General features: G+C 37.5%; 1 protein-coding gene across 4 annotated transcripts in view; it reads left to right on the top strand.

Annotated features, from left to right (window-relative positions):
• The window catches only part of LOC131235694 (uncharacterized), a 60,126-nt gene that overhangs the window by 7,570 nt on the left and 38,736 nt on the right, over nucleotides 1–13,820 (top strand). For 3 of the 4 annotated variants that reach the window (XM_058232991.1, XM_058232994.1, XM_058232990.1), the window contains exon 2: nucleotides 3,902–3,986. The exons of the other annotated variant lie outside the window; for it this stretch is intronic. In XM_058232991.1, the coding sequence (XP_058088974.1) occupies nucleotides 3,902–3,986 (85 nt within the window). The remainder of the gene's footprint in view (nucleotides 1–3,901; nucleotides 3,987–13,820) is intronic. 4 annotated transcript variants of the gene reach the window in all.

Here is a 13,820-nt window from a genome sequence, read left to right as displayed (position 1 = left end):
GAGTTGTTGTAATCTTTAAAAACGACATCAACTACCCTTAGAAAAAGCTCTTATTTGAATGTTTTATCAAAAATGCTTATTTCATATAAGAGCTATTTTTGGTTTTGAAAACCTTATTTTACCAAATGAGCTTATTTAAAACAAGAGCTAAAATAAAAAAAGCTTATTATAGTAGCTCTTATTAGATTAAAGTAAAGATGCCAAATGAGCTTTAAGTTGTGAATTTTGCCCTAACGGGACCATCAAGTGTCAGTTCATCTACAATTATAGGTAAACAATGTTTTTGATTGGGTAACCTGTAAAGTGTTGATGGGCGAGAAAGTGTATTTACCCAAAAAAGAGCTTGAAATAGGAAATTGCTCCAAAATCTTCAAATCGCATAGAAAAGCTTGGCATAAGATATGGGTTGAGCCCATCTCGCTAAATCTTTGAATTGATTCTTAGGCTAAATGGGCTACAAAAGTGGGCCCACAGATTCAAAATACCTATAATGTGGAGCACTTAATATAAGCAACAAGCAAGAATGTGATTGCATGATCTAGAGCTCCATGGGATCCATTGTTTTGTCTGCATGAAATCCATGCCATCCATCAGTTTCGCCAGATCATGTGATGGGAGAAAAAAAAAAGAGGTAGATCCAAGACTCAAGCGAGCCACACCATTTTAAAGAGTAGGGATGTAAACGCCCACCATTGAAACCTTCCTAGGGCCCATGGCCTTTTTATTTCTAATCCAAAGCCGTTTGTTAAGCGATTCTCACATGGATGAAGGGAAAACACAGATATCAACCTGCTTCAAAACTTCTGTGGGCCCAGTAGGGTTTCAATGAAGGGCGTTCAATCCCCACAGTTTCTTGTGGTGTGGCCCATTTGAGTATTGCATTGGCTTCATTTTTAGGCTCACATCCTAAATGATCTGTTAGAACTGATAGATAGAGTGGATGTTAGAAGGGCATCGCGGTGGGCCCCACACTACTTTGGGTTACACAGGCTCGGTCCATCAGATGGATAACCATCTGTTTTGAAACCCTCTCTTGCACAACCCTATTTGGAAACCCTATTTTGAAACTGTTGTACTGCTTGTTTCATCTTCTTAGTAACCCTTTATCGCACAACCCTTAAAAAAGAAACATGGTAAAAATAGGAAAAAAACCATATTTATACATGAAGTAGGACCTCTTGCGAGAGAGAGTGTGTGCCTGCTTTTGCACCGAATAAAAAAAGAAGGTACCTTTGGGGTGTAAGTTATTTGTAAGTGAAAGCGCAACTTAAGCAAATGCTTTTGGATGTAAGTGAAAGATGTGACTTACATGTTGTAACTCACAGATAAAATTTCACACCCAAACACTACCGGCAATTAAGTTAGTTACAAACAATGAAAGTTAGAGGCACCCAAATGACCCCCAAGGTTTTTATTATTTTTTGCATTAATATCGCGACAAAGACGTGATATTTTAAATTCATGTTGATTTTTGAACATGTCGCGATAATAATATGATTATACCATTTAATGAATTTTTTGCTATATTATCACGATATTTTCAAAATCTCGGTGATATTTTTCATATTGGTGGGAGACACTATCCAAATCTATCGAGTAAAATCTAATTCATCATCAGGTGGGCCATATCAAAACAACTGGATTCACCATCCAACAACAATCCGTTTGTTTTGTATATTGTTGCTCAACTGTTCGTGATGTTTGTGTTATACCCACTCCATGTATTGGTTGTGCCAGCTCATGTTATGTCCTGATCTAAAAAATAAGGCAGATTCAAAACTCAAGTGGGCCACAGCACAAGAAGCAGTGGGGATTGAACACTAACGATTGCAACCTTCTTGGGAGCCATAGAAATTTTGGATCAGGTTGATATTTGTGTTTTCCATTCATCCTAGTGGGAATCAACTTATGAGCAGGTTGGATGGCATACAAACATCACGGTGGGCCGCAGGAACACGGTGGGTGTTTCCATCCCTACTGTTTCTTGTGGTTTGGCCCACTTGAGTTATGGATCTCTCACAGCAATGGATGTGTGAGATGAGCAAAGCCCCCCTATTTGATATGCTGGTAGGGAATGATTATGCATGCGCATGCACATTGTGGCTATGCAGGTGCCATATTTGTATCACAACATTGCGGCTATGCACACACCATATTTGTATAACAATCTGCACCGTTCAAATCATCGGCCTCACTGTAGGTTGGGCATATTGTGGATTCCGATGGCTGACTATTTTTCATCTTAAGCATCATCTAGTGGCAACCAACTGAAAAAGAAGAAGAAGAAGAAGAAGTTGTTTGATCCATGACCTTGGATGGCGAAACATACGATGGTCCACGGTCTGCATTTGGCAGAAAGGTCCATTAATTGGATGCTAAGCAGTGTTCGAAATATCTGTATCGCGTTATGTATTGCAATCTTGGGATACAGATAAGTATCGGTTATCGCATGGGATATATTGTTTATATCGGGTAATTTATCACACTTTTTGGGAAACATGGGATATATTGTTTATATCGGGTAATTTATCACACTTTTTGGGAAACATGGGAAAACATTGGGAAAATAGTTGAATGTTTTAATGAAACTTCAGGAATTGTTAAAAAGGACCTTAATACACATTTAAATCATAACATCTCAAAAAAGAAGTGTACATAATAGGTTTCCTTTGTATAGGGTCCTAAGTTATGCATTGTCTGACTAAACTAATATAACTATATTCAAATTGAATGCATAACATTTAGAGTGTATGTGATGATCGTTTCATCAAACACTCATAAATACTCCAAAATTAGTCTCAATTGACAGTTGGTTGAAGGGAAATTTTGAAAAAATAAATAAAATTTTAATATTTGTTTTTTTATTAAAAAATGATTTTTATTTTTAAAAAATTGACAAGGACTTAACAAATCAGTAGATCAGCCCTTATACATGCTTGATTTCATGTTTAGAACGCAACATTGCAAGCAATTTAGGAGAAATTGGGAAAATTTTGATTTTTTCTCAAATTTCACTAAATTGGACCACCTACACTCAAATTTCGAAATTAGTGCATGTGATGATTGTTTCGTCAAATACTCCTAAATACTTCGAAATTAGTCTCAATTGACAGCTGGTTAAAGGAGAGTTTCAAACAAAAAAAAAAAAAACATGGAGAACATGAAGAACCAATGGATATCGAAATCAAAGCTCCAACTCCATGATTTTTAATACAAAACATGAAGAACTAATGGATTTGTAAACACTTGACACCGATTTAACATATTTTAACAAAAAAAAAAAGCGATTAGAAATTGAAAATGCTCACCGGATCGAACATGTGGGATATATTGGCACTACCTATGCGTTTTGTATCGCCCAGGTGGGATACAAGTTATATCGTGGGATATATCGGCTAATATCGTCGATATTTAAAACATTGATGCTAAGATTATCCAACTGGTATGTTTTTATGTTGTGGGCCATCCACAACAATGCCCGCAAGATGGATTGTCGATACCACCCCGTGATTGGCAGAGGCTTCCAGTGAACCGAGTGTCAATCATCCTGTTGAATTGTAATCAGTGAATCCAGATCACCATCTAGGGGGCCCTGCATGTGTGGGATGCAGTAGAGAAACCACATGGAGCAGCCAGCTGCTGTTATTCAATCTGTGGCCTTCCAAAGGTGGTGAAAGTAACAGAGTCAATTGTCCACAATCAAAGGGTAAAAGTCCTCTAGTTGATGTCCAGGACTGTCAATTGGAGTGGTTCTTGCATCATGGCCTGTCCAAGTAGGACCCACTAGATGGATTGCAGGGATGTGTAAAAACTGCTGCACAATGAATGACTGTGAATTGCGATCATCATGACAAATTGGAAAAGTCCTCTTTTGAGGTTTTTATCTTGGCTGTTGAATCAGGTACATGCCTGATATGGATGTGGGTGTTTTGAGCGGAATGTCCGATATTAAACAAAGAGCACAGGAAAAATTGGCTAGGCGACAGGTACTTTCTTGTGAGAAATACTTCAATACTCTTGCAGAGTGTGATGGATGATATGCTGGCAGTTAGAAATTTACTGGGAAATATCATACTCACATACAAGTAATTCAAACTAAACCATCCAAGTTACAGGTACCAGTTTAGATGTATCATGAACCAAAAATTACTCTTATTTTCTATCTGACTATGAGATTGCTGGACTACTAGATGGTTAAAAATGAGAAATATCAGAGGTTTGGATTATTCAAGCCATCTGATTTTTAAACTGTTACTCAGAGACAGTGTGTTCCAAAATTAGCCGGTTTAATTTGAGTTAATATTTTCCATGTGTACCATTTGTAAGTGCCAGTCTATCAAGCGTCATACACAGCTGGAGTATCAAATAACTCCCCATTTACACAGCTGGAGTATCAAATAACTCCCCATTTCTTACATAGATTCTTGCTAATTTCTTGAAATTGGAAGAAGCTGGCTGCCAAATCTGTTTTATGTGTGTTTGATGATCAGTTGCATGAGGAAGATTTGATTGCATTCCCTATTCATCAAAATTTGTTTCCTCACGGTTTCATGACATTCTTGATATTTGGACCTTTTAGATGCCATCCATTTTGAGTTGGTTTTGTCTCCCGCTAGTTAGATGAGCTGGTGTAGACAGTGTCAAGGTATCCCGTATCGGTATCGGTTGGCGTAACGGTGCCCTCCGATACCGATACGGATATGGGGGCGTAACGGCCCGTAACGGCACAAATTTTTTTTGCCAAAAAAATATGAAAAAATATGGATTAAATCCGGAATATTCTAAGCATTCCAAATATGCATTCATTTATAAATTGGAACATGTTTATGGTGGTGTAACGGTCAACTCTTTGGTGAGAAGTTGTATTGGACTGTCTGATGAATTTATGAACTAGATAACCTGAATTTGACTACAAAATTCATATATTTAATTTTCTAACTATCTACTAGCAATGATAGATATATTAGAATGAATGTAATATGAAAATATCTTACATTAGGTGTTTGCAATTATTTTTGAGGAATTTCTCGAACATACTTATGGATGTGACTGTGATTTCTGTCTATGACCTGTCATCCTCAAGTCAAGAATATTTTTTTTAAAAAAATTAGTAGTGTCTGATATACTCCCCTGCAACTTGATTAAGGATTACTTGATTGGTTGTCAGGGGAGCTATTTTAAATACAAGTTCGGCAGTGTCAAGTGTGTGCTTGGCTTCTTGCAATAATACTGCTGTGAGCTATCTGCTGCAAATACTTACCTTAATACAAATATATACTTACAATCACAAGTCATCACCAAAATGAGAATCTGCTTTTTTGTGGTTGCTCGACCTTCACATCATCGTCATCGTCATCATCAGGCTGAGGTTGTCCAATAGGTGTAGGTGTTGCATATTCATAATATCCAGTGCCAGAAGGAAATACTAGATTAACGAAACCAGAGGATGACTGATCCTGACTAGGCAATGACTCCGACCCTGAGTAAGGATATCCACCAGTGCCCGTCGAATAGCCATACTGGTGCCCGTACTTAGGCTGTTGAGAATCTTGAGATTGAGAGTACGTCTGCTGTGATGAGTAACTAGGATTTGGATCTGGATATCTATAATCACATGGATATTAATCGGGAGGACTACTCCAACATGAATGTGATGGAACAGGCTCAGTATAACCACCATAATCATAATCCAATTAACCATAAGAATATCCATCATGATAACCATGACCATGAGCCTGCTGATGTTCCGGACCTCCCGGACCTGGTGCACCACTAGACGTACCCTCCTTCTGCTGGCTGTGTCGTGACTTGGTAGGTGCTTCGTCGGTTTCAACAAGACAGAGTACCCTCATTAGTGGCTCTATCACCTTTAGGATCGACTTGACCCTCTTCCAATATTTGTTGTCCCGTATGGTGTTCGCAACTTCAACCGGTGTCCCTGATATCTTCTTCCCATGTTTTATGTTGAGCCATTCTCGGGAAGTGAACATCTCACTCGACTCTCCCTTATGCTGGAATAAACTCTCTAATGCTATAAAGTTTGTTGCGAATCTAGTCGTCGCAAGCCTCAACAACTCTCATCCTTTCGTGAACTTTCTCGTTATTGCGATTACTTGATTATGGTTGTAAATAAATGTCGTCACTTCTCTTGCCCTTTCGATCATTTTCTTAACATCCTTCTTCTTCCTAATATCTTCCAATATAAGATCAATACAATGGGCAGTACATAGTGACCAAAAAAGATGTTTTCTCTTATTCATCAACATATGTCCTGCAAGCTTATATGATGCTTCATTATCTGTCACAATCTACACTATATTCTCCTCTCTAATCTTATCCACAACTTTATCCATTAGTCCAGTAATATAATTAGAATTTTTGTTACCTTTAAGGTATCAATTGACTTGTGGTATATAGTTCCTAAGTGGCAGTATACCATGAAGTTGATCATGCTGCGTCTGGTTGGGCCAATCCAACCATCACACATGATCGTGCATCCTCTGGCTTGCCATACAGGTTTAAAGGTAGCCACGTATGCTTTCACATCCGCATACTCTGCATCTGTCCATTTTCCCCTAATCTCCTTAGCCGTGGGAGCTTTTATTCCTTCACCTGCTTTTGCTGCTGCATCAATTACCACCTACTAATATGGAGAATTGGCCGTGTTAGGAGGTATGTTGGCATGTATAAATAACTTTGCTGCTGCTTTACCTAATTTCTTAACGGAAGTTCTACTCCACATTTGTTTTATCTTCTTTTGTTTAATTGATTCTTTCCTAAACAGGATTGGATCAATAGAGGGTCTCCTAGGCTCATTTACTTCTTCATCCAAACGTATAGGGGCATCACGTGAAGATGTCTGTCATCGGCTCTCAAACACACATCGTAACCCACCAAACCCCCCCCCATCACGCACTGACCCATGCGTGCCAAACATGCGGCGACTTTCTTCCTCTTCACGAGCTAGACGCAAGCTCTCTCTCCTAGTTATAGTTAATTCTCGATCTGAATCTTCGTCAGAATCAATAATATCTTCATCACAAATGCCCATATATTCAGGACCAAACACCTCCTGTCGAGCTGCATCCAAAACATCATCTTTCTTCTTTTGTACAGCAGCACGTTTACCCTTCGACTCATCCAGACTAGCTTGCATTAAAACCATTATCTCTTTCGGTACTCTAGTACATCCTGCAGCTTGACCCTTTCAATGTGCCAAATGTTGTTTGAAACGGGTAATTCCACTAGTCACTAGTCTATCACAATAGTTGCACTTCATTTGTTGCCTAGTACCACCAACTCTCTCACAATGTTGCTATCCAATATCCTTACTTGTTGGCCAGACCCAGACATTTCTTTAGGTTTAGGTAGATATTAGATAATCAGATATAGATTAGATATGAGTATGAGTGTATGACCTATGTCAATAAAGATGATTTTATGTTCTAACTAAACCCTAAGAAGCTCCAAAACCTGTCCAATATAAGCAAATAAAAACATAAAGTCACTAATTCGAAAATAGAAAAAAATTATAAAATGACACCACAAATCTGTAAAATGCACATTAACATGTTCCACTATAATTAACACATCATATTCTATGATTAAAACAACAAACCATTCATTAAAAAATGATTTTTCGAATTTTAAAAAAAAGGGACGAAATTGGTGCGTAAATAGAAAAAATATAAAATGACATCACAAATCTGTAAAATGCACATTAACATGTTCTACTATGATTAACACATCATATTCAATGATTAAAACAGCAAACCATTCATTAAAAAATGATTTTTCGATTTTTTTAAAAAAGGGCCGAAATTAGTGCGTAAATAGAAAAAATATAAAATGACACCACAAATCTGTAAAATGCACATTAACATGTTCTACTATAGTTAACACATCATATTCTATGATTAAAACATCAAACCATTCATTAAAAAATGATTTTTCAAATTTAAAAAAAAGGGCCGAAATTAGTGCGTAAATAGAAAAAAATATAAAATGACACCACAAATGTGTAAAATGCACATTAACATGTTTTACTATAATTAACACATCATATTCTATTATTAAAACAGTAAACCATTCATTAAAAAATGATTTTTTGAATTAAAAAAAAAGGGTCGAAATTAGTGCGTAAATAGAAAAAAATATAAAAAAATATAAAATGACACCACAAATCTGTAAAATGTACATTAACATGTTCTACTATGATTAACACATCATATTCTATGATTAAAACAACAAACCATTCATTAAAAAATGATTTTCGAATTTTAAAAAAAGGGGCCGAAAATAGTGCGTAAATAGAAAAAAATATAAAAAATATAAAATAACACCACAAATCTGTAAAATGCACATTAACATGTTCTACTATAATTATCACATCATATTCTATGATTAAAATAACAAAACATACAATAAAAAGTATAAATACCTATTTTTGACGAGTTTCTGAAAAATGGCCCACGCCCCACAGAGCTTCAATTCAACAAAATCTGTAATATAATGTGTTTTTATCTCAAATACCAAGCCAAGATTGGTCGAAAATAGTAATAGAAGGATTGAGTAAGAGTTTGGAAACAAGTGGTTTCAAAAAAACTGAAAAAACAGAGCTTAAAAAGAAAAAAGAAAAAAACTGACCGTTATTCGATCGTTACGGCCTAGCCGTTATGGGGCAGTAATGGCCGTTACGCCCGGTAACGGTACCGTAATAGCCGTTACGTTACAAAATCGGGGGGTTGCCCGTTACGCCCCCGTATTGCGTAACGGGTACGACCGTCACCGTTACATAATGGATTCGGGACACCCTGGACAGTGTAGTGCGTGGCAGTGATCCAGGGTTCAATCCTTGATAGTGTTGCCTTTACAAAAAAAATAATAATCCATTTTGCGTGTGTGTGTCTATATATATATGTGTGTGTGTGTGTGTGTGATATATTTGTGTGTATGTGTGTGCGCGTGCATTTAGGCATGTAGATCCACCTTGGAGCATCTTTGATTTACAAATATCTTGAAATGGAAATTCCTCGACTTTAATGGCAAAATAAGGACATTTGGTTGTGGGAGTGGTGAAATGGATATAATTAGTTTTTGGCCTTAAAATGGAATTGGAGCATTTATTATTTTAGAAGTAACTCCACTTCCTATTTTCACATATTGGTTCTGATGATGTGACCATCTTTTCTTGAGAGGTTTAATGATGCTTGTTATTAATAAAAACATGATTACAAGGTTATATACAATGGCGAAAGTCCACAATACCCTTGAGGGTACCCCCCCACCCACCCCCCAACGTAGAAAGCATCGAGGGTTTGCTTAAAAGATTAAATGGTGTCATGGTGTAGGACTCTGTGAAGAAGTACATCATCTGATCATTTGGAGATGTAGGGTAAAGATTCCTGTTACCAATGACAGACAAAATGAAATTACAAAATTGCTAAAAATTTGAATTGTACTCTCATCATCACAACAAAGTGAAATCTTGGAGAAGATGTTTAAGCCCATATCTGCGAGAAGCCAACGGAGCGAAAGTACGTCTAATGCATTGTTAGCAATTGTTCCCAATTGCGTTTCAGCTATCGATCATGCAATGATAGCTTGAATTGTGCACTCCCATGAGATGTGAATCTCGTAGAGAAATGCAAAATCCTGTAGTAGATTGTCTAGTTGTAACATATGTTCATCTTCATAAGCTCGAAGTTGAGCTACAAGGACATAGAAAGCAATAATGCCTAATGAAGAGGTCCTCTCAAATATCTAATAATGCGAAGCACTGCTAATTAATGAGCCAATTGAGGGGATGAGATGAACTGACCAACAATATGCATGGTATGAGTGATGTCTTATCTAGATATATACTGCATTTCCGTGTGAGGAAATTTAGTTAAATGGAAGAGTAAGAAACAGTGTTGTAGCCTGATCCAGTGCCGAAGCAGAGCATAAAACTATGGCTTGCACTACATGCGAGTTGTGACTTGTGTTATTAAAAAAAACTGTTACAAGCAATGGGGTTTTGTCATGGATCTGCCAGTGCAGTTGTTCTGTGATAATCCAGCAGCCTCCCATATTGCGAATGATCTAGTTTTTCATGAGAGAATTGTTGATGGCCCATATTGATCACGCATGTGGTCCAGTGGGTCAGCTTGGTCTCTCATGTGGTTTCCTTTGTTTTATGGGCTTAAACATGCGTTGGATTAAGGTTTAGACCCATGGGCTGATGTAATGCAATGACTTAATTGTGGAAAGGTATATTTGTAATTATGCTTTTAATTAGTGAAGCCCTAATAATATAATAAGGTGTGGGTGTGGGTGTGAGTGTTGTTGGCTACCCTCCTTCTCCCCACTCTCTCTCTCTCTCTCTCTCTCTCTCTCTCTCTCTCTCTCTCTCTCATGCTTTGCAACATGGTACCAGGGCATCATTGATCTGGTACCTTGTTTCATGCTATGTATTTCACCTTTCTTCTTTCTTATTCTTTCATCTTCTTTCGGTGAAAGCTTAAATTGTTTGAGGGCTGATTTACCCCAAATCTGTTTTCATCTTTGTGCCACCATGTGAAGGTGCGTGAGGCCCACTTTCATACATAACCATTGTGTGGTTCAAAGCCGTCCATCGTGCATTTGTGGTCAGATCTACGGTTAGATTTGAAGATGAAGGTGTGTAGAAGTTGTTTATGGTCAAAATTGAAGATCAAGTATACGTGTCAAAGGTGTGAATCAAGTATTGTTGCCGATTGGTTGTATTCATGGCTATACATTATCTTTAAGTGTGTGTTTGGTAAGCTTTAGTTCGAAGTTTTTCCCCTATGTGTTTGATTTCTTTTTCCCCTAGATATGGACGTTAAGAATGGGCAAAGAATAATCTCTAGTCTCCATCTGAGCTGGTAACTCTGCAAATCACATCAACTAAACTTAATGGAGCAAATTACCTACAATGGGTCACATCTGCAGAAGTATTTCTTATGGGTAGGAGAGAGTTAAAGTATTTGATTTCCCCCAAGTCTACTGAAAATTCAATAGAATGTGAAGATGGGGTAAAGAAGGTGATTAGATTGGAGCTTTGTTGTGGAACAATATATGGAACTTCACTTCAGTGCAAATGTCTTCTTCAAGATGAAAAAAGAGTGAGAAAACTTGAGGGAGATGTATTTGGGTGAGAAAAATCTAACCCGTATTTATTACTTACTACCCTAGAATATTTTTGCTCTCCAATATGGAGATAAGAATGTAGGAGAATATTATTTAGCCTTGCGAGGCATGTGGGAAGATCTAAATGTGTACCCCCCCCCCCCCCAATCGACATATTATGAGACTGAGATAGTAGAGAGAGGAATTGCATATTACTAAATTTTTCTCTGGCCTTTGTCTTGAGTTTGAGACTGTGAGAGCTAAAATCCTTGGGGGTATTGAGGTCCCATCTACCACAAAGACATTTGTCCGAGTGTAATGTGCGGCCAATATAAATGCACATAAGTGTTTTAAATAGCGTGTAGCATATAGCGTGATGTTTGGCCCTCTATAGCGTGTAGCATAAGCTACACAATCCTTAATATTTTTAATTAAAATAATAGAACACATGATAAAATTTACAAAATGCATAATTTCTATGAGTAGACTACGAATCGAGATCATCAACCACTTATTTCCATGCAAAATCCTTCTCTCTTTGCCTTTAGACATCTCTGTATGACTTCTTTTTTATTTATTGAAACATCACAAATTCATGATATAGACCACAATTTGGATGGTCCGGATTGATCTAAGTGCTCTATCTACGATATGGACCACAATTTGGATGGTCTGGATTAGTTTAATGTAGTGTCATGTGTCATAGGTATAAGTCATCACCATTTTAAAATAGGTGTTTAACTAACATAGAAAAAACACTTGAAAAAAATGAGATTTTAGGTAGCTTACACTATCCATGCTACACTACATGAAGTGTATGCTACATGCAGCGTAGCTTACGCTACATACCCTATAGCTTATGCTACCAGGGAATTACGCTACATGCATATGCTATGTAGCGTTTTTGTTACGCTATGCTACGTAGCGTACGCTACACGCTACGTTACAGCACTATTGAAAACACTGATGCACACAGTTCATCCTTATCTAATTGTTCTTTGATCGTCTCTACATTTGGTAGAGGAGATGAAGTCGAGATGGCTGTGGTTGTGGTGGACGATTTGGTGTTAGATATTTTAGGGGAGGTTGTTTTGGAGGTAGGAATATTTGGGGAGGTTGCGGTACAGATTTCGGTGGTAACCACGTTTGTGGTCGTGGTAATTGGCAGTGTACTTATTATGGTCTTAATAACCATAAAGCTAATATGTGTTGGGATCTTGTTGGAAAACTAGCGTTGGCAAATCGGGTTTGCTCTTTGGATGATGGTTTTGATGGTTATATCTCCAGGCCTATTTCCACCCATTCTGTCTGCAGTGCTTGAACGAGCAACTACGCTTTGCTTCTTACTCCTCCACAGAACAAGATTACCACCTACAAAGATATAGTGACCAGTAGTAGATCACCTATCAAATGCAAAGCCAACCCAGTCTGCATTTCAACATCCTTCTACTTGGAGATGGCCATTCCACTTATAAAGAATACGATCGGGAGATCCCTTTAAATACTCAAAGGTATGAAGCACAACTTGCATGTGGGGAATACTAGGAGCTTGCATGAATTGACTAACCACACTGACTGGATAAATGATACCTATTCAAGTAATTGTTAAATAGATCAATTTTCCGACAAATCATCGATATCTCCCTAGATCATCAAATAGTTCCCCATTATCCACACTCAGCTTCTGGTTTGTATCCATGGGAATTTTGGTAGGCTTAGCTCCCACAAGACTTGTCCCATCTAGAAAATCTATCACATATTTTCGTTAAGACAAATTAATGCCCACCTTAGACCTTGCTACCTCAATACCCAAGAAGTATCGAAGACGACCCAAATCCTTCATATAGAAGTGTCGTTGTGAAAATTTCTCTAACTTGTCAATACCTATAGTGTCACTACCGATGACAATGATAGCATCCACATACACAATCAACACAATGACACCTGCCTCACTTCTTATAAAGACCGAGTGGTCAGCCTAGCTACGCTTCATCCCAAATTCAAATACCACTTTATAGAACTTACTGAACTAAGCTTGTGACAATTATTTTAAAACATAGATTGACTTCTTAAGATAGCATACTTTGTTTGACTCCCCCTGAGCAACAGAGCCAATCGGTTGCTCTATATAAACTTCTTCAACAAGATCTCCACGAAGGAAGGAATTATTCACATTAAGCTGATACAACAACCAATCTAAATTACAACAACATACGAAGTGAAGCTTGGCCGTAGGAGAAATGTCTTTGAGTAGTCGACTCATAGGGTTTGAGAGTACCCTTTTACAACCAATTGAGCTTTTAATCGATCAACTAAACCATCAAGTTTATACTTCATCATCTACACCTAACTGCACATTTCTAATAGGAAGTTCAACTAATGTCCAAATTTGACTTTGATAAAGTGCAGTCATCTTGTCTTTCATAGCTCATTTCCACTCATCACTATTGAGAACCTCTTGGAAGAATGAAGAATAAATGAGAACTACAAGAGCAAAGAAAATTGTCGAATAAAGGAGAAAAACTAACAAAGGAAACAAATTGAGAAATAGAATGTTGAGTGCAAGAACATATACCCTTATGAAGAGCGATTAGTAGGTCACCTTCATTTCACAGTACAGGTGAAGATTCAGGGGGACAATGATCTTTTGAGAGGGTAGGAGGATTAATAGAAGGCATGCTTGTATGCAC

Source organism: Magnolia sinica, chromosome 19, assembly GCF_029962835.1.
Source record: "Magnolia sinica isolate HGM2019 chromosome 19, MsV1, whole genome shotgun sequence".
Classification (NCBI taxonomy): domain Eukaryota; kingdom Viridiplantae; phylum Streptophyta; class Magnoliopsida; order Magnoliales; family Magnoliaceae; genus Magnolia; species Magnolia sinica.
Note: the sequence above shows the minus strand (reverse complement) of the source record. Positions and strands in the feature narration are given on the sequence as shown.